The sequence below is a fragment of the Ambystoma mexicanum genome, chromosome 2p, assembly GCF_040938575.1.
Source record: "Ambystoma mexicanum isolate Mex_15411 chromosome 2p, UKY_AmexF1_1, whole genome shotgun sequence".
NCBI lineage: Eukaryota > Metazoa > Chordata > Amphibia > Caudata > Ambystomatidae > Ambystoma > Ambystoma mexicanum.
Window position 1 is genome coordinate 51019416 of NC_090923.1, and position 25419 is coordinate 51044834.

At 45.8% G+C, this 25419-nt stretch overlaps 1 protein-coding gene across 1 annotated transcript in view; it reads left to right on the forward strand.

The window, feature by feature from the left end:
* Positions 1–25419, forward strand: part of LOC138566189 (SRSF protein kinase 3-like) — a 244358-nt gene that overhangs the window by 112167 nt on the left and 106772 nt on the right. The window contains exons 4-5 of the mRNA XM_069643232.1: positions 4829–4916; positions 5915–6001. Of these exons, the coding sequence (XP_069499333.1) occupies positions 4829–4916; positions 5915–6001 (175 nt within the window). The remainder of the gene's footprint in view (positions 1–4828; positions 4917–5914; positions 6002–25419) is intronic.

Sequence of the window (25419 nt, forward strand, 5' to 3'; positions counted from 1 at the left end):
AGCACCAATCACAACAGGGAACCTGGAAGTAGAGAATGTACATGTAGTACAGAACCAAGGCTAAGCACCAATCACAACAGGGAACCTGGAAGTAGAGAATGTACATGTAGTACAGAACCAAGGCTAAGCACCAATCACAACAGGGAACCTGGAAGTAGAGAATGTACATGTAGTACAGAACCAAGGCTAAGCACCAATCACAACAGGGAACCTGGAAGTAGAGAATGTACATGTAGTACAGAACCAGGCTAAGCACCAATCACAACAGGGAACCTGGAAGTAGAGAATGTACATGTAGTACAGAACCAGGCTAAGCACCAATCACAACAGGGAACCTGGAAGTAGAGAATGTACATGTAGTACAGAACCAAGGCTAAGCACCAATCACAACAGGGAACCTGGAAGTAGAGAATGTACATGTAGTACAGAACCAGGCTAAGCACCAATCACAACAGGGAACCTGGAAGTAGAGAATGTACATGTAGTACAGAACCAAGGCTAAGCACCAATCACAACAGGGAACCTGGAAGTAGAGAATGTACATGTAGTACAGAACCAAGGCTAAGCACCAATCACAACAGGGAACCTGGAAGTAGAGAATGTACATGTAGTACAGAACCAAGGCTAAGCACCAATCACAACAGGGAACCTGGAAGTAGAGAATGTACATGTAGTACAGAACCAGGCTAAGCACCAATCACAACAGGGAACCTGGAAGTAGAGAATGTACATGTAGTACAGAACCAATGCTAAGCACCAATCACAACAGGGAACCTGGAAGTAGAGAATGTACATGTAGTACAGAACAAGGCTAAGCACCAATCACAACAGGGAACCTGGAAGTAGAGAATGTACATGTAGTACAGAACAAGGCTAAGCACCAATCACAACAGGGAACCTGGAACTAGAGAATGTACATGTAGTACAGAACCAGGCTAAGCACCAATCACAACAGGGAACCTGGAAGTAGAGAATGTACATGTAGTACAGAACCAAGGCTAAGCACCAATCACAACAGGGAACCTGGAAGTAGAGAATGTACATGTAGTACAGAACCAGGCTAAGCACCAATCACAACAGGGAACCTGGAAGTAGAGAATGTACATGTAGTACAGAACCAGGCTAAGCACCAATCACAACAGGGAACCTGGAAGTAGAGAATGTACATGTAGTACAGAACCAAGGCTAAGCACCAATCACAACAGGGAACCTGGAAGTAGAGAATGTACATGTAGTACAGAACCAAGGCTAAGCACCAATCACAACAGGGAACCTGGAAGTAGAGAATGTACATGTAGTACAGAACCAAGGCTAAGCACCAATCACAACAGGGAACCTGGAAGTAGAGAATGTACATGTAGTACAGAACCAAGGCTAAGCACCAATCACAACAGGGAACCTGGAAGTAGAGAATGTACATGTAGTACAGAACCAGGCTAAGCACCAATCACAACAGGGAACCTGGAAGTAGAGAATGTACATGTAGTACAGAACCAGGCTAAGCACCAATCACAACAGGGAACCTGGAAGTAGAGAATGTACATGTAGTACAGAACCAAGGCTAAGCACCAATCACAACAGGGAACCTGGAAGTAGAGAATGTACATGTAGTACTGAACCAAGGCTAAGCACCAATCACAACAGGGAACCTGGGGGTAGAGAATGTACATGTAGTACAGAACCAGGCTAAGCACCAATCACAACAGGGAATCTGGAAGTAGAGAATGTACATGTAGTACAGAACAAGGCTAACCACCAATCACAACAGGGAACCTGGAAGTAGAGAATGTACATGTAGTACAGAACCAGGCTAAGCACCAATCACAACAGGGAACCTGGAAGTAGAGAATGTACATGTAGTACAGAACCAAGGCTAAGCACCAATCACAACAGGGAACCTGGAAGTAGAGAATGTACATGTAGTACAGAACCAGGCTAAGCACCAATCACAACAGGGAACCTGGAAGTAGAGAATGTACATGTAGTACAGAACCAGGCTAAGCACCAATCAAAACAGGGAACCTGGAAGTAGAGAATGTACATGTAGTACAGAACCAGGCTAAGCACCAATCACAACAGGGAACCTGGAAGTAGAGAATGTACATGTAGTACAGAACCAAGTAGAGAATGTACATGTAGTACAGAACCAAGGCTAAGCACCAATCACAACAGGGAACCTGGAAGTAGAGAATGTACATGTAGTACAGAACCAAGGCTAAGCACCAATCACAACAGGGAACCTGGAAGTAGAGAATGTACATGTAGTACAGAACCTGGAAGTAGAGAATGTACATGTAGTACAGAACCAAGGCTAAGCACCAATCACAACAGGGAACCTGGCAGTAGAGAATGTACATGTAGTACAGAACCAAGGCTAAGCACCAATCACAACAGGGAACCTGGAAGTAGAGAATGTACATGTAGTACAGAACCAAGGCTAAGCACCAATCACAACAGGGAACCTGGAAGTAGAGAATGTACATGTAGTACAGAACCAAGGCTAAGCACCAATCACAACAGGGAACCTGGAAGTAGAGAATGTACATGTAGTACAGAACCAGGCTAAGCACCAATCACAACAGGGAACCTGGAAGTAGAGAATGTACAAATGTACATGTAGTACAGAACCAAGGCTAAGCACCAATCACAACAGGGAACCTGGAAGTAGAGAATGTACATGTAGTACAGAACCAAGGCTAAGCACCAATCACAACAGGGAACCTGGAAGTAGAGAATGTACATGTAGTACAGAACCAAGGCTAAGCACCAATCACAACAGGGAACCTGGAAGTAGAGAATGTACATGTAGTACAGAACCAGGCTAAGCACCAATCACAACAGGGAACCTGGAAGTAGAGAATGTACATGTAGTACAGAACCAGGCTAAGCACCAATCACAACAGGGAACCTGGAAGTAGAGAATGTACATGTAGTACAGAACCAGGCTAAGCACCAATCACAACAGGGAACCTGGAAGTAGAGAATGTACATGTAGTACAGAACCAAGGCTAAGCACCAATCACAACAGGGAACCTGGAAGTAGAGAATGTACATGTAGTACAGAACCAAGGCTAAGCACCAATCACAACAGGGAACCTGGAAGTAGAGAATGTACATGTAGTACAGAACCAAGGCTAAGCACCAATCACAACAGGGAACCTGGAAGTAGAGAATGTACATGTAGTACAGAACCAGGCTAAGCACCAATCACAACAGGGAACCTGGAAGTAGAGAATGTACATGTAGTACAGAACCAAGGCTAAGCACCAATCACAACAGGGAACCTGGAAGAAAATAAAGCAGATGCAATACAGGAACGAAATGAAAACACGGAGGACAGCTGGGGAACTAGAAGTGAAGAATGCAGGCAACTGCAGTGTGATGCCACAAACCGTGGATAGCAACACAACATCAAGAACCGTAGAGAGCAAACACCAAGTCAATACAGTCAATAATATAGTCAAGAAGGCACAGAACATAACAGGAACCTAGAAGAAGAATGCAAGCAATGCAAAATAATTCCAGAAAAACAGTGGAGCACCAGACAGTGTTAGACTAGTACACAATAGATCGAAGAGGGAAGGGCTGAGATGCGAGAGGAAGGAAGGGAAGCGCAGGAGGTTGAACGGAACAAGATGCATGGACCTACGATGCAAGGGAGCGCTCACAGCAAAGTTGGTGGCTAAGAATTTGAGCACAGCACAATACAACACACACAGATATGACTTACCTGATCAGTCGGAGGAGGTCAATGGCTGCAGGATACCTGCTACCACGGCGGACAGCACTGGAGCTGTCCTTAGTCTCTGGTATTTGGCTGAGGGGGCTGCCACGGCAGGGGGTGACTTGGCTGGCTGATTTAAAGGGCTTGAAAACCAATGGGAGCGCGGTGGGAAGGAAGGACGGGGAGGGCCAACAAACAAGGAAGCAACCGGGTCAAAGGGATGGGGGAGCGGGCACACAAGTGCTCCCGCACGAGAATAAAACTTTTACAAATGCACAACTACTGTGCCACGGAGCACCTGTCCTCACACCAGCACTGGAGAAGTTGAAGTTGGCCTTGCCTGATGATGGTGGGGATGGCCTTTGGGGACAGAGGGAGAAAACACATGTTGGTGCATGCTTACCTGCGGTCTGAACAGGGGTTCGGGCCCTGGGTCTTCCTGGTCCGAACAGGAATTTACCTTTTCTCCATCTGCCCTTCGATTCGGACTCCCGGGCGAGAGACGCCTTTGATCTAAGAGTTAAGAGCAGAAAGGAAGCGGCAGGGTTAAGAAGGTGGGTGTGGCTTAGGCCACTTGACCTAGGTCCATTTGCACCTGCTCCCCATCTCAAAGAAAAAGAGGCTGGAGGGCTGCTTAAGTCGATAAAAAGAGCGACAATCAGGAAGGCACCAGGTGAGTGGGGCTTAGGTCAGGTGACCTAGATCTACTTGCTCTTGCTCCCCATCTGCAAAAGAAAAGAGGCTGGAGGGCTGCCTAAGTAGGGAAAAAGAACAGCAACCCGGAAGGCACTAGGTGTTCGGGTTTAGGCCCGGTGGCCTAGATCCACTTGCACCTGCTCCCCATCTGCCGCTATTGAAAGCACCATCAGATTTTAATGTGGTTGTCCAAGAATACTGGACTACATTGCAATCAATCCCTCCACCTCCCAGGTGCAACTTAATATGATCTCATCAGCATGCATTTGACCTACTGAGTTTGATTAGCAGCTATTATTGCGTTGTGTGAGAGCAACGAGTATATCATAAGCACCAAGAGGTAATTCAATGTGTGTTGTGTGCCTTGGTAAATGTAATCAATATGAACATGATGATTTTGTGTTCCAGGAAGAAGAGGTTTGTAGCTGTGAAGGTATCAAAGAGTGGAAGAAGGTTCTCTGAGGCCGCGCTGGATGAGGTGGCTCTCCTTCAATGTGTAAGCTTTTTCATAATTTAGATGATTTCTGGAAATCAGGCATATATTCTGACTTTGCTGGTTTTTAAAATTCTTGTCAACATTACACAGCATTACATTCAGATGGGGAGTATAACCAAGGGACAGACTAGAGATTCCCACCAGACTGAGGAAATGCAGCTGAAGGGAATGCTGGACATTTCCCTCTATAGCAAGTAAGCCACATTTCTCCGCAAATTGCTGACAGACTAGTTGCAGGGACAGGTTGTGGCAAGAGTGACAAGTCCCACCCTCTTTATCCCAAAGCCAAACCTGACATTCTAGGCATAGCTCATGCTATGATCAAGGTTGTTCCTGACGCCTAGTGAGGGTGTGTATTTGCTTTCATTACACTCCAAAAATGGGGTAGACATTTTATTGGAGGTGCAAATGTTATGTTGTGTTATGTTAGAAGTCCTTATAGTACACCGCATCACAACTGCAGTGGTTTCAAAGCCCCAATGCTTCTTTGAGTGGTGATGTATTATGCAATGTATGCATATAAATCAAATCTAGACCGTTGCATGACTCATTATAAATCATTCTAGATTTTCCATGGCAGGTATCTAAATAATGATTGGAAAAAGGCATTCCTGGCAACGGGACTAATCTCCCAGGGTCCTCCATTTACATAAGCCCCCTTGAGGAAAGCTCCCCAGGAGAATGCAACCATCTTGCAGACCACCTGCCACGTCTCCCCATTTTTGTTCACTTGATTTTATTTTTTAAATTCAATAGTTGAAAGTTTATACTTTTCTCACCTTCATTTTACAAACTTGGAATCCACACTCTGAAGCGATCTCTCCTGATTGCTTGGATGTAAAGCAAGATACCAACACAAATTAATACATACATTCTATTCAAGTGTGTGATCCATTTTCAGATTAATTCCTTATTTTTATTGTGTTTCTATTGCTTGATCAGGTTTATTGATTAATTCCTATTCATTGATCAGGTTCTCTCATGTTTCTGTATTCCAGGTAAAAGGCGCCAAGAAGAAGGACGGGCACGGGGACCAGATCATCCATTTGATGGATGACTTCAAATTAATTGGGGAGAACGGTCTTCATATCCTTCGAACTAAGACAAAAATTAGAATGAATTGGGGAATAGATTACTTGGAGCTGTGTAAGGATGTATGTATGTATTTATTTGTTACCCACCGTTGCCCCCAGGATATCAGGGCGCGTTTAAGAGACATGCTGAAAACGAAAGGACTATTGGGGCCTAGCCAAGGAAAATCTCCTTAGTAAAATAGTAGGGCCTTTCATTTTTTTTAAAGATAGATTCTCATCAAGGCGCAAGTTTATTGGAAGCTTATTCCAGGCCACGGCTGCCTTCACTGGAAAAGAGCAATCTTTGCCCTTTATACATTTGGTTCTCGGACATATCAGCCGCATCGAGTCTTTTGATCTAGTGACCCTTGCAGAATTCTGTATGGTGATACGTTCTTTCAGATACCTAGGGGAATTTCCAAACAGACACTGATGGGTCATAATGTTAGTTTTGAAATGTATTCTAGTATCTATCGGGAGCCAGTGCAACTCCCTCCTATGTGCTGAAATATGATCGCGTCTTGAAATATTTTTTATACCTCTTACAGCATTGTTTTGTACAGTCTGTAGTTTCTTAATACAAGCCTTACTGTCGCCACATAACAAGGCATTACAGTAATCCAACCATGGTATAATCAGAGCTCTAACCAGTGTAACACAGTTAGTGTAAGAGATTTAAAATTTCACAAGACATAAGAGCCTAAGGTAGTACTGAGAGTTTTTGACTACACTTGCCACCTGTGCATCTGCATTTGGTGAAGCTTCAAGAATTACTCCAAGTGTTTTGACTTTTGATACTGTTATTATAGGATGTTGATCTATGCTAAAGCTTAAGTAGGGCATCCCTAGGTTTTCTCGTGCTTGGGCTGACCTAAACACCAGGAGTTCTGTCTTTTCACCATTATGACACAAACCGTTTTCTGCCATCCAAATTCGTATCAATTCGTATATGGATGAAATAAATTCTGCATCCTTAGCGTAATCGCCACTAAGTGTCGTCTGCGTAGTTGGTGAAGTACAGCCCAAGGGAATCTAAGAGGTGACATAGCGGGAGGCAGAAAATGTTGAAAAGATTGGGAGATAAACAAGCCCTTTGGGGTGCTCCACATGTGGTAACCTCTGACTTAGAGAAGGCGTTTCCCTAGACAATCCTTGCCATTCTGCTACTAAGGAATGACTCTCTGGGCGAGACAGAGCAGCAAGGCCCCTGACTTGACCTGCATTATGGCAGTGGAGGTGGCATGATCACTGAGATCGCAAAGTAGATGCAGAGGCGGCAGCACACATTTTGCAGGATGATTGCATTAATGAGTTTGCAGAGGAGTCACCACATAGTTCCCTTGCCCTGGCTCACATAAGACCGCTTAAACACTGCTAGTGTCATGCTGGCATATTGGTGGTGAAGAATGTGATATAGTACTGCCTTCAGTGATCAGGCGCTTTCTCCATTAAGTAAACCTAATTAACATATTGTGTACCAAATTATTATTAGAGTTCTTGCCTTTGGCAATAGGTCAAAGAAATGGCAGCCAGTTTATTTACTTATTGTGATTCAGCATCCTAGGAAAAGGCGCTAACCAATCAGATGGCCGGGAATATGGGCGTTAATCCAGGGCATCTGCCCATAGATTTCCATGGCCAGCCAGTGCCTCTCCACAGTCCCCCAGTTTATTTTTGCCTTCGGCTCCATGCCCTGCTCCCCCCCCATTGCTGACCCTCACCATCAAAGCACACTCTCCCACCACAATTGAACCCACTTACCTGCCTCTGGATGCCTCCTTCTTTGGCTCCTCTTTCTAGCAGTGTCAGTGCAAATATAAAAGGGCCTTTTCGTTTTCTATTTTCCCACCAGCTATTTTAAGTTTGTAGTTTTTTTGTTGTTTTTTTATTAAAATGTTTTATTGGTTTTTGCATACACAAAATAAAACTTTAACATTATTACATCTTCCATACATAAAATCCCAGATTACCAAATTTCCAAATAACTAACACTTTTTACTAAATTATCGTAGGGCAGCTTCTAGCATCTTCATTACAGCAATTACCAATTTAGTTTGATCTCCTAATAACATCCATTTCCACCAATCCTTCCGAGAAAGGGTAGCACCCAAAATTTTGAATTCATCCAAAAAAAGCTTCTTATTTCATAAAGACCCACACAATGCATCACTAGATGCTCTGGCGTTTCAATGGACCTCTCAGATGTACAGAAACGACACAGAGCATTTTCCACTCCAGGGGTTTTCCTTATAAACAAAACTTCTCGGGTGTGCAGAATGTTTAGCCTACATCTAAGGAGAAGGTCTCTGTATTTCGAAGAAGGGAATTTCAAAAGAAATTTTGGGAGGACATTTACCTTCCTGCTCTCTAAAGTTAGAATTTGACGAGATTTCAAGTTTGAGGACTGGTCCACCGTAGTGAGCCAATCCCTAGTGATTAATTTCTTTTTAGCATGTGCAGGTTCTGCATTAACATTTCCACGGCGATGTCTTTTTCCTGTAGGAATGTGTCCATCTTCCCTTTCCAAAGCATCAGAGGACCCTCCAATAGGGTTTTGTTGAAGGCCAAGATTTCAAACAGCCCTTTCGCTTCCTCCAGTGCACACTTTCTGTAAAGCGAGATAGATTTCCAGGTTGCCATGGACTCTAGAGATTGGAGCCTGAGTTCCCGCCTAATCGCACAAGGGGGAAGTGAAGGCGGCAATTTTAGGACAGATCTCCAAAAAAGAGCCTCCAATTTTTCCCACAATTGCCAAGAAAGGTGGAGGGTAGACTCTGCTCCATAGATTATAATTTGTACCACCTTCTGCTTATAGAAGGACAAGGTTGGCTCCAAGGTAAAACGGCCATATCTGCCATGGAATGCTCGACCTTGGTTTATCAACGATGTAAATCTCAACCGTAGGTATTCTAGGTGGGCCGCCTCATTGCTATTTTTATTTAGTGTGACTCACAAATAGACTATTGATTCCACCCTATCGAGTGGGGCTCCATCCACCCTCCATGTGAATCTCTCAATTTTTTTCATTCCCACACTTTTCATTGGGAGGATTTGGGATTATTTTACATTCAACCTCATCCCATTTTCCTTCAGGTATAATTCAAAGCACTCCAGTCGACGCTGAAGTCCTATTTGGGTTAGATCTAAAAAAAACAAATTATCCGCAAACAGAACCCATGGAACCTCCACACCATTTAATTTCGGGGGGAAATTGCGAATCTTTATCTGAGAAGATGCCGTATCCACTATATATAAGCAAAATAGCAGCGGTGCCAGAGAGCATCCCTGCTTCAGCCCTCGAAAAGTGAAGATCTCATCGGAGAGGTTTCCTCTAGAAGACAGCCTCATTCTGACCGAAGTGTCAGTGTATAAAGCTTCTATTGCCTCTACCAAGTCCCACGGCCAGCCCCACATACGCAATTCCAACCATAGGCGCCCTGTAAGAACACCATCAAAGGCCTGTTCAAGGTCCATAAAGGCCATGAACAGGGTGGATCCATGGCCTAAAACTCTCTCCTTTAGAAGATTAATAATAAAGAGATTTAGTGATGTGCCCACACCCTTGACGAAGCCGGTTTGTCTGGGGTCTAAAATTCCATTCCTCTCTTCCCAGTTTCTTAGGTCCCGCAACAAGACCGAAGCAAATAGCTTTCCGATGGAATCTAAGAGGGCGATTGGGCGATAGTTTTTGGGATCAGCCCGATCTCCCCTTTTCAAAATTGGCACAATATGTGCTTTTCTCCATGATGGGGGTATTTTCTTGGTAGTCATAGTCTGTTCAAACATGGACAACAGTTTGGACCAGAGGAGTCAGTGTTTTTTAAGTTCTTGGTTACAGAGACCATCAGGTCCTGCTGCTCTCGATCCACTCAACTTAATGATCATCCTGCTCATCAAATGTGAAATTCCATCTCCCACATCCCTGGTCCGAAAGCACCACTTCTGCCTCACCCAGATCTGCAAATAGGGCTGAGTAGTGGAGAATCCAATCATTTTCTGCTACCATCACCGTGGTACTGGACTGCCTAAAGACGCGCCCATTATTTATTAACACCGAGGTGTTTTTCGAATTTTTGGAACAGACAGCTCTTAGGGTGCGCTCCGCATCCTTCTGTAATTGCAAGAGCTGCACAGACTTCCGCCAGTTTCTATATCCCTGATGAGCTTTTCTTATTCTTTCCAATTTATCCTCTCACATATCCCCTCTTGTATCCTTTATGATCTTTCTAAAGGTTTTCCGCCTTTCGACCAAGTCACGGTCATTGTTGTGTCTTTGGGACCAGGAGGATTTACAACCTGGGCTGCGTACCTGGGAGAATTCTTTAAGCAATCCAGTATAATCCACCTCAGAGGGATCTTCAGAAAGCTGGGTCACATAGGCCCGACTTACGTTGCTTAGGTCCTGCATTCTTAGTCACAGGCGCAGACCGCAAGAACGCAGGCTCACCTCTCCCATTTTTTCCCGGGGCTTTGAAGCATACCACTTCCTCAAGTGGATAGCCAGTAAATCATGATCACTAAAGCACTGGGGCCTTACAGAAAAGCTATCAATCCCGTCCCTTAGATTCTCGGAAATAAAGCAATAGTCTATACATGAGACTCTTTCCCCTAACCGCCACTTTGGGCAACCCCGATATCACTCTCCATTTGCCCATTTAGCATAAACATAGCTCTGGCTTCCATATTTATCATCCAAGCCCACTCTCTTTCCTTCCATTCATTCTTCCCCAATACTCGTCCCTCAGTGCCTACCAACTTAATATTGAGGTCTCCACATATAAGGATCTTGACATCCTCCACTTCACCCATCATCTCATCAATTACACTTGTGATTGACCTCATAAAATTCACCTCCTTTCCCATGTTTACACACCCATATATATTGATCACCACCAAGGAAATGTCACTCAGGTCCTTATCATATTTCAGGCAAATAATCTGAACATATGGATTAGGGCATCTGGTCCCACAATCGACCACCCCAAGTCATTTTTCAAAAGCATCAGGAGACCCACATACGGGCGACCCATCACCCCCTTGGGAGCCGGATTCAAGAGGGCTAGGTAGCCATCACAATGGGGGGAGTCCTAAGCCAAGTCTCTTGGAACAGAAGCATGTCAAATATGGCTAAGTCTGGAATCTTTTCACTGAAAAGGGATTGGAAACCTCGAGTGTTCCAGCATCCAATCTTCAGAGGCTCCGGTTTCTCTTCCCTAACAGTCTAACGTTCATCCTGATGGCCCAGGGATCCGGCCAGCTATGACCAGGGAACAGGTTTCGTTGTCCCCTCCCTTCCCGGCCCATTTTGACCTTTCACTTCCTTTTTTTGGTTGGCCACCGTAAATTTCAATGAATGTAATTCATTATGTGTGTTAGAGGGTACCCCCTTTGTTTTCTCCTTTTTAGGCACAGGATCTTCCTGGACAGTGATGTGTGCCGGTTTCTGGGCAGAGCCCCCGTTTTGCTTTTTTTTTTAACATCTGTAGCTTTCATCCAGTTTGCTTTAAGCAGCATCTGATAATCTGAGACTTCATATCCCAAGCCCAGAAATGTCTCCTTCAATGCCAGGATTAAATCCTTCTTTGTTTGTGAGAACAAATGCAGGATCACCCAATCAGTCCGCTTTTCTTCCACAAATTCAACAACCCTAATATCGCTACAGGCGAATTTACCATCTGGGATCAAACAGTGAAACAGGCGTAGTACATTTCTTCTATTTAGGGTGAGCATGTTGACATCCTGTTTGATTCTCTCGAGGCAGAGCTTGTGAGTCAACAAAGTACGATTTCCTGGGCAGAGCAGCTTTTTTATAAGAGTCTCTGAGGGAGTTCCTTGACCCCTTTTGACTTCCCGAAATCGGTGTTCATACTCATATCTCTTTTCAGTAGGCTTTAAAGATGGTTTTTCATCTCGATTTGATCGAGTGAGACTTTTGTCACAACTTAAGGGCCTCTTTGATGACTCTTGTATAGTCACCAACTCAGGTCCCTTAAAGTTAACTCGGAATTTAGAGCCCAACCGAATAGGATCTTTTTTCACCCTGGGTTGATTTGCCTCCACGATGAGACCCTCCATCTTTTCCCATTCTGAATTACTCAAGTAATTCCAATCCTGGTCCTCTTCTGCTTGCTCTAGTTCTTCTACTAGCAGGCTCAGTTCGCAATCTGCTGGCAGGCACTCATTTACTTCCGGATTCACTTCTCGGCCCGACAATGTGTCCTCTCCTTTATGCTCAGACAGCTGGAGCTCTATTCTGGATTAATTTTGCAGCTGGAATATTTTGTAGTGTAGCTGGAGGAGAGCGAATATTTCTCAGAAAAGCCCTGGATCCCTTAGCTTTCCTTCTCGTTTTTGCAGGCATGTTTTTAGATTTTTTTATTTGCTGGGGTACTGCCTTCTTTGGTAAGTCTATATTAGGACCTTTCTCAGAGGTTTTTTCCGAAGAGATTTTTACTCCATCAACTACAACTTCCTCCGTTGTCTGCTCTTTTTTCCTATTGAAAACTGAGAACAGATTTTTTTCCAGCAGATTGCTTGGCTGGAATTCCGCCCTTGTTGTCAGGTCCACCACCGGCACCCTCGGCCCCTGGTCTAAGAGAGGAAGCACAGGGTCGGTATTACAATCCTTAGGCGGCCCCATCCTTTGAGTTTCACCCTTCATGTTCCTTTGCATCCATTGGAAATCCTGTAAAAGGGCTTCCATCATTGCGGACTTGTCTGCGCATTCCCGACGTGCCAACTCGCATAGGCAGCCTTGCCACACAGCCACTTTTTGAACTAGCGACTCACAAAGCAGCATTTTATTCGATATTGATATTTCGATATTTTGGGGGCCCCAAACCCCAGTCGCCTCCTTGTCAGAGGAGGGGGAGCCCCCCTCTTTTTCAGTTCTCGGCCCCTGGGCAACATATCCCTCCTCCTGGGTCTCTATATCAAGTAATAATCGCGGGCTCAGGGGCCCGCTCAATGTCAGCCATATCAACCACTACCAGCAGATTGAGCCCTGCCCCACCTTTCCTTACCTGCAAGCGCGTCCGAGCGCTGAGGGGACTGGGAGCCTTTCTTCTTTCCGTCATGCAGGGGCTGCAACCATGGATTTCAGAGCACACACCTCCTCACCTCCTGCAAACTCCTAGAAACTCCACTTGCCTCCACTTGGCTCCGCTTCGCGGAGGAAGTGGTGTCGGGGGGAAATTCTGCCGGGGTCGGCCGGGCCGTCCGTAGACCTCCGGGCAGGGAGGCCCCAACTCCTCCCGTATATCCCAAAAGAGATAGAGTATGAGACACACGCAAGAAGCAAGGTGACTCTGCTGTTTATTAGACAAAACGGCAGGGATGGGTCAAGGATCGTACGCGTCCGTCCTGTCACACACACAATCGTGGGGCTCGCAGGCCCTTTTTACCTTAGTATGACGCGCTACTTGCGTCATTTTACAAAGTTTAGCAAAAAACCTATTTCCACTCTGGATTGGTTACTCGAGTGGTAGGGTTAGTATAGCATACATATAGAGAACGGTATTAGTGGTTGAGGGTTAGTCAGGTGATATACTTGAGCTGTCCCTTCAATTTGATACATGAAAATTGTTACATGAAGACCTCTGAGGATTGGTCAATGTTAATGGCGTCAGTGATAAGAGCCCCACGTTCTGATTGGTCCGCTCACGAGCCTCCCAGCCTGGGACTATCGCTGTTCCCAGCTCGCGGTGCACCTGTCATTTGCAACAATGTTTTTACTATGGGTAGGTGTAAACAATGTGAGGATTTATTCGTATGTTGGGAGGTCGACTACTCCCACTGCTCCAGATGTCCAATGAGTCTTTTAATTGTATCTGCCTGTGTCTTGAAACGTGGGATTCAGGCGTCTCCTTCCTCCTGGGCTTGGCATCCTGTCAGGTTTGGCTTTGTCACGTGAGGTGGGACCGTGTTTGAGGCAGAATTCAGCACAATTAATATTGTTTTTTCCACTGTGTGCCTGGTTTATCTTGCAGGTGCGACCTTGGCGTCGGCTTGCAGCGTGCGAGATTGCAACATCGTGCCCTTGGCGGTGTGCTTTCGCCGGGCTCATTCTGCAGGGTCAGCAACCGAGCTCTCGCTCATTCAATATTCATGGAAACTTTTGCTTGCGGCCTACTTGGGCCTGGTGCATAGGTGGAACCGTTTGATGCAGAGCTCTTTAGGTTACGGTATCATATTGCTCTATCCTCAGTATCGTGTCTCCGTTATATTCTTCATTATGGTACATGGTTCTTAGAAGAGGCGTGAGCAAGCCTTTTTAGATAAGTTCATTATGCGTCTTGCGTTTCTGCATTTTGAGAGCCTATGTGGAAAATAATAAAGATGCACGTCCGTGGGTATGTCTGTCGCCTATGTCATAGCACTGAGTATGTTCTTCGTGTGGATTGGTGTGGGAGTGTCCGGTGTGCATGTGTGCACAGGTGTGCTGACCGTTGGCTAGGTCGTCATGGCATCTCTAACGACGTGTAGGTTTAGTCGAGTTGATCCATGCCGCAGGTGTCGGCATGGGCAGGGCGGGCTGCTGGGCAGGTAGGTGGGCACATCCGTATGTTCCTGTACCAGGGTATTTGGTCGTCTGGTAGATAGGCAAACTCCTCTCGTGGCGGGTGTCTAGGCCGTGATCCTCTAGGCCAAGCGCGAGAGGGGAAGGGTGGGAGTCTGTTCTTCCATTCTCCCACTTCAGTGGGGTATTTATAGGAGGTAAGAAGTTTGAGCAGGGGAGGGGAGGGGCTCACCAGGGTTCACACAAATCCAAGGAATTAAATGGACAAAACATTCAGAGTCTAGCAGGGTCCCTCCCGTCAGGGATGTCATTTGACCAAAATGCCAGGGGTAGCGGAAGTGACATCACACGACCCTTGACCCCCTGCTGACATCACAGGATGTGATGTCATTTGACCCACCCCGAAGTGATATCGCGGGAAGCTATGGAACGCAACCTTTCCCCGTTGACAAAACAGGGAGTGGCATCACATAGCATTGTACACTACGATAAATATGGTTACGATATCACTATAATGTGATGTACATTTCATACAGAAATGGATCGCCATATGTATAGTTAAGATCAGTGTGTATAGGCCCAAATTACCAATTTACTGTGAATGAAAGCAGACGTCCATGACCAAATGATGATGATGTGTTATTATATAGCACTTACGCTTAAGCGCTTTACATAGAAGAAATATACACCCAATATCACCCAACCTGTGTTGGTACTCATTTATCAACCTCAGAAGGATGAAAGGCTGAGTTGAGGCGTTTAAAAACAGACTAAATCAGTGACTCACCCCCTGAAGCGTGCCTGAAATAAACCTTTAATGAGTCTAGCAATTATTGTATAGAATTCCAGAAAGACACATTATTTGGTATTCCTATTCTTTCTTATTTAGGGCCAGTGCTGAAAGTGTTAGACTTGTGGCACTCCTGTTCTGATTTTTTTTTATTTTTAAGGGGCCTGAAAAAGAAAGCCGGAAGTAAAGAGCCACATGATGCTGGCCACAGCCCAGGAGGCTGCATTACAAAAAGAAAAATATTTTTTTTAAATGATTTTTTTTAACAGAGGTCGCAAGGGAGACCTCAGAGGTCGCAGTTGTGACCTCTGGCGACCCCTAAATGACGTCCCTGGGTCCCGTGACACCAAAGCTGAAACCAAAGTCCAAAAACAGGCAGAGTGGGCTCCTAGAAACTCCACTTGCCTCCACTATTTTAAGTTTGTAATTGTTTTAATGGGAATCAATTTGCTTGCAAAGCACTTTACCCAATTATCATTGAAAAAAGGGCCAAAAATCTATTAGTATCCTTGAGGAAGCCCTCAGGTGCTAATACGTATCAACTCCTATCGGTGAGGCTTAGGCTTGCGGGCCATTAATGCCAGGCCTGTCCGCTCTTGACATGGGGGTGATAGCATAATTATAATGAGCGAAATGTTAACATGTTGCTTCAAGTTAGATCAAATATTTTGTTTGTAGAGCCATTGATTGCCTATCTTCAGCTTCTTGGTGCTTTACAAGCAAATGGCAATAAATGTTGTGGTACATCTTATTGTGATAAAAGTAGTCTTGATCGGTGGTAATACTGTGGGTTAACATAAACATTAAGAATTTAATTACAACAGCAACAACATTTTTTAATAAATTACTTAAATCTTTGACTAGTATCAACGTATGGTGGATACAAATATAAGTTTCACCGGGCTCTGATCCGAGAACCGGCATCCGAGCTTGCATCAACTATTCTCTAATTTATTTGCTCACTAGTTGAATGCTTGAATATTTTTTTATGTCGTGTACGCATAATCTGCCATTGATGGAGGCGCATAGAACTCTTTCTATGCAAGATGAAGTCTAAAATCTGTTTCTGGAGTTGTTGTATGCTTTTATGGGGACACCACAGGAAGAGCCTGGAACACATACAAAAGCTGTGGTTCTGGGGACGGGGGGGCTCGAGTAGATGGCCGTAGGCTGAGAAAGCTCCATCGTTAGACGGCATGAAGAGTCGAAATCTACCCCTTCAGAGAGCATGCATCGAACCTAAAAAGGAGAATACATAATCCGGAGCAGCAGAGGAAGAGATGGGCGAAATTCTAAGAAAAACTGTGCAATTGAACTGTAAATAAACGCTGCCAAGAGATCGGGTGACTCGCGCCATGACAGGCGAAGACCGCAATGAGGCACCAAAACGAAGCGCTGGTATCGCAGAACTAGCCCAAGCCCCTTAACAACAGGGGCACAGCGGAACACCGATATCCGACATGGCTCATTGCGGGGAGGGCGAAAAGACTACCTGGCAAGGAAGCGCAAGTAAAAGTTGAAGCTGCACGAAGAGCGATGGGACAGGGACTGCACGGCGTCCAACAGCACCGGCATAATCACAGGCAGAGGGACGGAGGTCACCAATACGCCGCCATTCTAGCAAGCAACGTGGCAGGTGAGGGTTACCACAATATCCCAGCAACCAGATCAACAAGCCCAGCAGAATACAGCAAACAGAGAGATCTTGCGCACTGACCGCAAGCACAAACCCGCCCCCAGACCCATAGGAACGCGGTAACAGCAGTGCGGGAAGGCCCATCGGATGAGGCCGACGGTGTAGGAGAGGAACCGTCACCCTGCACAGACCCGGGAAGCCAACCGACACTCCTGGCTTCCACAAGTAAGGTCAGCGCATAGCGCGGGGCCATCATAATTACAGCGACCACGCAACTGCACCACCAGCACGGAAGGGACACAAACAGGGGCATCATCAGTCACCACCAATCAGGGGGAAAAATAATTTAGACCCCGCACACAGCCCGCACTCAGCAGCAAAGGAGATTGCACATTGCGACCATCCCAGCGTGAAGCACATAGCCGTCTTGTAACTGAACAGTGGCAGACGCCATATGGTCCCCGCGATAACGATACGGGCGGTGGAGAACTACATGCAGGGAGTCCCGCGCATCGACAGCGCCCAAGTCGGAGGGACTCACCGTGAAAGAATAACGCCACCGCCATTACATAAGGCACACCCCCAGGCACAAGCCCAGGAAGCGACAGCCTCCACCCTCAGAGCCATCAAGGAAACATATTATGCAGAGGAGATCAGGTCCTAGGAACCAGTGTTGGCTCCTCGGGAAGACAAGAAGCGAGGCAAGGCGGCAGGGGCCCCAATAAGCACCTCTGGGCGGCAATGGGGGAGAAAACGGAAAAAGGGAATTCAAACACCCCCAGAATGTGGGTAACCAGGGAGGAGACACCCTCAGAACGACCGGGAGGGCACAGGGAAGCGAAGGAGACCCACTCGTGACAGAACCAAAGCACACTGCAGTGCCTGTGCCCCGCAGAGTCTGTGCCGTTTCATGTACGCCACGGGGGGCCCATACCCAGCAAATTCTTCACCCGGGCCCAAACGCGATCTAGGACAGTGAAAGCATCACCCATCAGTAAAACCGTTTAAGAACGGCCCGTAGCTTGCCATAAGCAAAGCGGTGTCCCTTGCAACCATCCTACAGCTACCAAGTGCCCCACACAACGCAGGGGAAAAAAACAACGCAAAAACCTGAGACTCTCAATAATATCATAAAGAGCAAGACTGTACTAGGGTGGCATGCAACAGGTAGCCCGCACCCCAGATATAAAAGACATCTCAGACATCGCTCAACCAGGGAGCCTACCTAGACGGTCAGCAAGAAACAAAACTGAAATGGATGTCCAATCGCAACTGCAGGCCATATTGGCCGAGATGAAATTAATTGGCCAGAAAACACAAGAAACAAACACAACTGTCCAAGACATCAAGCAGGACCTCCAAGACGTGCAAAGCCACCTGACGGCTCAAGCAGAGAGAACAACAGATAATGAGCAGCGCATCAGCGCATTAGAAGATAACCAGACAACCATGGAAACAGACCTGGACGGGGTTATACGGGAAGTACAAAGACTAGGGGACAAGATCGAGGATCAAGATAACAGACCCTGCAGAAATAACCTTAGGATTGTCGGCGTCCTGGAAAACGCTGAAGGGCCGGACCTAGAAAAATACATATATGACCTCCTGTAGAATGCCATACACCTGGCTAATACCAGGGAGCTCATCAGCAAGGAGAAACTGACTGTGAAACCACCTGACACCCAGCGAAAATACGGAAGCTAGAAAATAAGGCTCTGCAATGTGCAATTAAATGTTTGAAAATCCTAAGAAACATATCTCCATAGAACCACGGGGAAGGTGACAAGAGAGACGCATAACTGAGTGACATTCGTCACACTTGCCATCTACCAACCTGCTGGTACCACCAGGACATTATATATGGGAAGAGGAGGCAAGCCTCCAGCTTGCCTCCACCAACCCGATATATGGGCTTCTCTGCCAAGTATTGGGCTAGGGCCGACTGGTTGGCCCGCACAATGTTACTGTTTATGGTTCTACATATGCATACGGTTAGGCCTGAGTTCTGTTATATTGTGGGAGTTGACCCACAGGTTGAATGTTATGGGAAAAGTACAAGGGACGTGCTCAAGATATGCAGATATGCTGACAGCCCTAGCAACACAGACCCTGCAAGACCCTACACTAGAAAAACCCACACAATAGTACAATGACTAAACTCACCTTGGTGACGTTGAACATTCAGGCACTGGGTCACCCTATAACAAGCAGGCGTATGCTCAGCTATATGAGAGACATGCAAGGAGATATCATATTTCTGCAAGAGACCCATCTCACTAAAACAGAAGTGGATAAACCAGCACGAGGATGGATGGGCACAGCCGTAAACTCACCAAGCAAAGGGAAACGGGGGTATCCATCCTGATACATAAGCGGGTCCTTTTCCAGGTACAACACACATGCAGTGACACAGAGGGCCGATTCATACTGGTGGAGGGCTGGATGCAGTAGCACCCAATCACTCTACTAAACCTATATGCTCCCACAATGGACACACCGTCCTATTTCATCTGCACATTCTCCAAGTGTGCCCAATACATGGGGAATGTCACCATAGTAGGCGGAGTCCCTAACGTAGTTCTAGACCCGGACCTAGACCACCAGGGGTCAAAGTCCAACAACTCACCTAACCTAAAGAAAAGGTGGACCCTCAAAGCACTAATGACCGACCTGCAACTGATAGACATTTGAAACTCCCATGTGAACCGCCAAGACTTCACATTTTACTCCCACCGACATAACCGATATTCCTGATTAGATTACTGGTTGATGCCAGCCAACACAGTACATATGGCAACTGAATGCAATATTTTGCCAATCACTCTATCAGACAATGCCCCGGTCACACTTCACCTCACACTACCAGATGCGACCGGCAAACCCCCCGCGTCGCGCCTAATCCTGCGCATCCTGCAATACCCGGATATAGTAGACCACCTACAAGACGACATTGAGGGATTCTGGGAAAATAATGAAAAACCGGTATACTCTCCTTACAGGTGTTGGGCTGCCTTTAAGGCTTTCCTGAGAGGACAGTGCATATCGAGATGGTCATATAAGCAACAAAAGAAAACGTGGGGGGAAAACGTGACGGAAGAGCTGATGCTGCTGGAAACGCGGAACAAGGCAACCCGGGACAGAAGGCTACAACACCAACTCCAAAAACGGACACATACACAAGTTGGTCACAAATGTTGTACTTGGAGAGCGATAGACCTCTACATATGATGGCATTAGCACTCAAACAACAATAGGCCGCACAAATGATCACAACCATTAGGGACAACGGAAACAATCTGGTGGTAGGCGATGAACAAATAAATGCAAGATTTATTAAATTCTATCAAGAGCTGTATACAGCAAGCAATATGTGTACTCTCCAGCCCATAGAAGCCTTTCTAGACACAGTACCCATCCCTCGAGTCGCAGTAGAACAACTAGACGAGTTAGAGGCCCACATCAAGGCCGCAGAAATCACCCAGGCGATACTATCACTCTCCCAGGGAAAGGCAGCAGGCCCCGACAGGATCACAATAGACCTGTACAAAGGCATAGTCGAAGAAATAGCACCGAAACTGGAGGCGTCTTTAAAGAAGCGCTCACTCAGAAACAACGACCAATGTCAATGCTAACAGCCAATATCATAGTATTCCACAAGGGCGGGAGGGACCCAGAAGCATGTGGCTCCTATAAGCCAATTTCATTAATAAACTCAGATGCCACATTACTAGCGAAATGCCTGGCACAAAGAATTGAAAACACCCTCCCGCAGCTGGTGCACAAAGACCAAACGGGCTTCATAAAAGGCAGACACTCCAGCGATAATGTCCGTAGGCTACTACATATCATAGCTGAAGATAGGGACCCCTAAGACGCCATCCTGACGGTAGACGCAGAGAAGGAGTTTGACAAGGTACAATGGGAATTTATGTTTCACGTCCTGCCCAGATACGGCTTTCCCCATGCCTCATCCAATTAATTAAGCTTCTGTATACAGGCCCAACTGCCTCAGTGGTCAACGGGGTGGCCTCTGCAGAATTTGCCCGCAAACAGGTATGCGCCAAGGATGCCTGTTATCGTCTCTATTTTATGCTCTAGCCATCAAACCCTTAGCAATCAAACGGCGGATAGATCCAAACTGGCCGGGTATACGTCAAGGGAGGGAAGAACATCATGTATCGCTTTACGCGCACAACCTACTTCTATATGTTAGCAGGACCCCAGCGACTCTCCCATATATCAAATCACTTCTTCAGGACATAGGCCCGATGGTAGGATACAAAATTAATTGGAATAAATCAGAGGTGATGCCCCTAAAACAAGATATCCCGTGGGACACCGGCGGGGTGGCACCGTTCACCCTTCAGCTTCGATCCATAAAATACCTAGGGACACGCATAAGCGCCTCGGTGGCGGAACTCCACGACCTAAACTATCCGCAGGTCCTCAGGAACATTAAAGCAGACCTAGAGAGATGGGACACCCTGACCTTATCCTTGACAGGGAGGATTAATGCCATGACTGATATATATCGCTATGATGCTCACAGTCGGCCTAACATCAAACATGCTAAAAGAAATAGACAAAGCCATCACCTAATTATTCTGGCGAGGAAAAAAGGCACAAGTTCGCCTCCCCATATTACAGGCAGAAAAAAGAAACAGGGGTCTGGCAGCCACCTCAATGAAGGCCTACTATGAGGCGGCTCAGATAGGCTGGATGAAACGGTGGCTAAATAAGACGACCTCCACCAGCTGACGGACCATGGAACGAGCCCTGATGGCCCCATTAACCCCCATAGAGATCATGGCCACACCACCGCATAAACGCCTGCTGAAGCTAAAAACACCCAAATACCAAAAGAGGTGGGTGGATTTAAACTGTTTGACCAAACTACACCCTAACTTTAGGTACACCTAAATTTCATAAACTAAAGATTTGGTCAACAGTATGTTGTCACAGGGTAAGGTATCCCACCTTGCTTACGGGGAAACTGAAAAGAGAGAGGGATCCATTTCCCTTATCTCTATATAATTAGTAGCCACTACAAGGATTGCACAGTGAAGAGTAGGTACACGAAAATGTACAATTACCAAAATGTTAACATATCAATTTTATTAAACATTCAAAAATCATTAAAATTCATCATAAAAATGCCAAAATGGCATAGTTCATTATTTATACAGATCTTTGGCACAGTCCATAAGAATTTGCACAAAAAGAAAAAAGAAAAAAACAACAAGCAAAACACAATAGTGACACTTTACCGGGAATAGAAGTGTACAAAAACCATAAAGCAATGTACGGTTAAGGAAGCTACAAACACACCTGATAATAGGAACAACCATTCAGCAATGGCATAGACTCCGAGCTGCACAAGGGGTACCAATTAGGGAAGCACCAACATGGGCCAGCATAAGGTCGGTCCTAGCGTATGGGCTAACACAGACAATTCACCAGAACCAGACAGACAAATGGGCAAAAACGCAGATAATGGACATAATTGAGGACGGGCACTGGTACGCTTCCAAGAAGCACAACGCATACTGGGACTGGGGATGGGGGATTAGCTATGCTACCACACCATTCAGGCCACAATCCTCGAGCATACAATTGTAGAATCCCGCCTACAGCCCCCCGCGTCTTCCCATGACTTCGCACATTCTACTCTATGTTAATCCCGATAACAAAGGCAGAATAAACACACTGGCTTCAAAATGAGCGGAGGATCGAGGAGTCCCAATCAGTATTCCAGACATGGATAGTTGCTGCTTGGCTATCCCTGCATCCTCCGTCAGCCTTAAAAACAGAGAAATACAATAAAAAATCCTCCCAAGATTATACTACACCCCAGTCAAACTATAAAACATGCGGCTCCAACCCACAGCAATATGCTGGAGAGGATGCAAGGGCATAAGGACAATGAGACACATACTCTTTTCATGCCCCACATTCACATCCTACTGGCTAACAGTACAGCGACAAGTAGCAGACATTGATGGGGCGGATATAACCTTTACCCCTAACGCAATGATTTTAGGCACAGATGGGGCGGACCGGCATGCTGACGCGCTAACAAGCAAATTCATGAGCCTCGTATTATTCACTGCACGAAAACTCCTGATAACACACTGGAAGGCAACAACGCCGCCCTCCAACACAGAATGGGTCACAAACCTTTCAAAAACATGCTGAATCGATGGGCAGCCTTCAAAAGACAATCAAGGCTCAATCCAGTATAGGGGACCGGTACTGGGAACTGTTAGAACCATACACCTGATCGAGGGAGGCCCACGTAGAGGCTGCGGCACAATACACAGCAGCACAACCTGATGGTTATATTCAGAATTGATGACCTCACTCACCCATTATGACTGGTACAAGAGCATGTCCCAACTTAGGGGGTAGGGAGGGAAGGGACTTAGGGGAACAAAGGGATGGGACAGTGGGGGGAAATCTGTTTCAAAAGTAAATTGTCATCGGAAGTGTAATAATGCTACAACCATCAGCAATTGATGTGTTCTCGCACATGACGCGCATGATTGTCTGTAATCGTTTTGTTTATGATCATTAATAAACAGAGTTGGAAAAAAAAACGTTGGCTCTGAGCTTATTTTTAATATTTATCAGAGGGCCATGAATTTTCAACCTTGCTCCATTTCTGAAATCTTTTATAAGCTCGACTGGCACAGAGGCTCAGAACATTATGTTGCAATAACGTTTGGGGAATTGCTCGGTTTGCTGTTGTGATATTTAATTTTAGCATGGCCCTATTGAAAGAAATTTCATCAGCCAAGCGCACATGTACTACCACACACTTAAGAGATGCTAAGCTTCTACGATGTTTTATAGTTTATAGTAATGCCTGACACAGTTTCACACTCTTTGAACTCCTCAAAGACCGCGGGAAAGAATTGCTGTGTGTTTTTAAGGAACGGGAGGATGTCCTCTGCATTTAATGTGATGTTCTAGGAGTTTTGAGGGGTCCCTAAAATCTTCTATCTGGTTACTGTTCCTTACTTTCAGCAGCATTCTATATACCCGTCAATCAGAGTCTCCTCCATGGGCTGTGCTCGGAAACATTTAGCCTAATACTCCTCGAAAATACTAGTTAGGTCTTAATCATAGGTTGTAAGTACCCCATTAACATTTTTAAAGGGGACGTTCACTAAAAAATGTTATTGTCTCAAAAGATGGGCCATAATAAAAAATATATATACAAAATATTTTTAAAGAACGTTCCTACATAAAATTTGGAGCAAATGAGGCTCAAAGTCAAAATTGCAAGCACTGGGAGGCATCCATTTTGTGAAATGAATAAGCCTCCTGTGCTTGGTTTAAGCTCTGCCCTTGCGTCAATAATGAAGCAAAAGCCCCCTACTGATTGCTTTTGCTTATTGCAGCCAGAGAGCATAGACTGCAGTCATGATCTTTCCTGCCATGTGCTGCTGTGCTGGTAAGTGCTTATTTTTTGAGGGGGTTATGCTTTGCCGGACTCCTCGGAGCTGGGGAAGCCCAGGAAAAGTAAAGTGAAAGTCCAGGCAATTATAAATACAACTTTGGTGTATTTATGATTGCCATGTTTTTTTTTAAGTCTCCCGGGCTCCGCCCAGCCAGGGTAGCCCAACAGACTAGAAGCTAAAGTACCAGCAATTATAACTACAACATTGTTGTAGTTATGATTGCAGTGGTTTTCTTTTTAAGTCTCCCAAGCTCCCCCGAGCTGGGGGAGCCCAAGAGACTTAAAAAGAAAACCACAGCAATTAGGCTGCAGAGAGGTCTAGGAGGACTAGGATGGCTAGATTGCTGTTGTCAATGATATCGTGCATTTGGATTTTTAAATCCAAAAGTGCTGTCTCACTTCCATGACCTGGGTGGAAAGCAGATTGACGCAGGCCAAGGAGGTTGTTTGTTTCCGGGTATTTCTGGATTTGTAAGTAGGCAGCTCTGTCTATTATTTTGTGTAGGAAGGGAAAAGGTGTTATGGGGCGGTAGTTGGTCGGGTTGTTGGGGTCAAGTGTAGGCTTCTTTAGGAGTTGGAGTACCCACGCGTCTTTTAGGTTAGTAGGGATGTTGCCGAAAGAGAAGGAACAAGTTACTTACCTGTAACTGTTGTTCTCCAGCATGGGTCTGGCATGGATTCATATGCTCATGAATATTCCCCGTCGTCAGGCTGGGAATCCTCGGTAAAGAAAAAATCAGTTTCAGTTTCGTTTCTGAACTCTCTTTCTTAGTAGTAACCAATCACTGGTCTGTGGGTCATACTGCCCCCAGCCAATGACTGCCCTCTCCCTAAGCCACTCCCCTGGCAGCCATCCTCAGATTTGATAGCACGTAAAGTGGCAGTAGGACCAAGTGAAGAGCCGCAGAGGGGTAGGTTTGCAACTGAATCCATGCCAGACCCATGCTGGAGAACAACAGTTACAGGTAAGTAACTTCTTCCTTCTCCAGCATGGGGTCTGGCATGGATTCACATGCTCATGAAT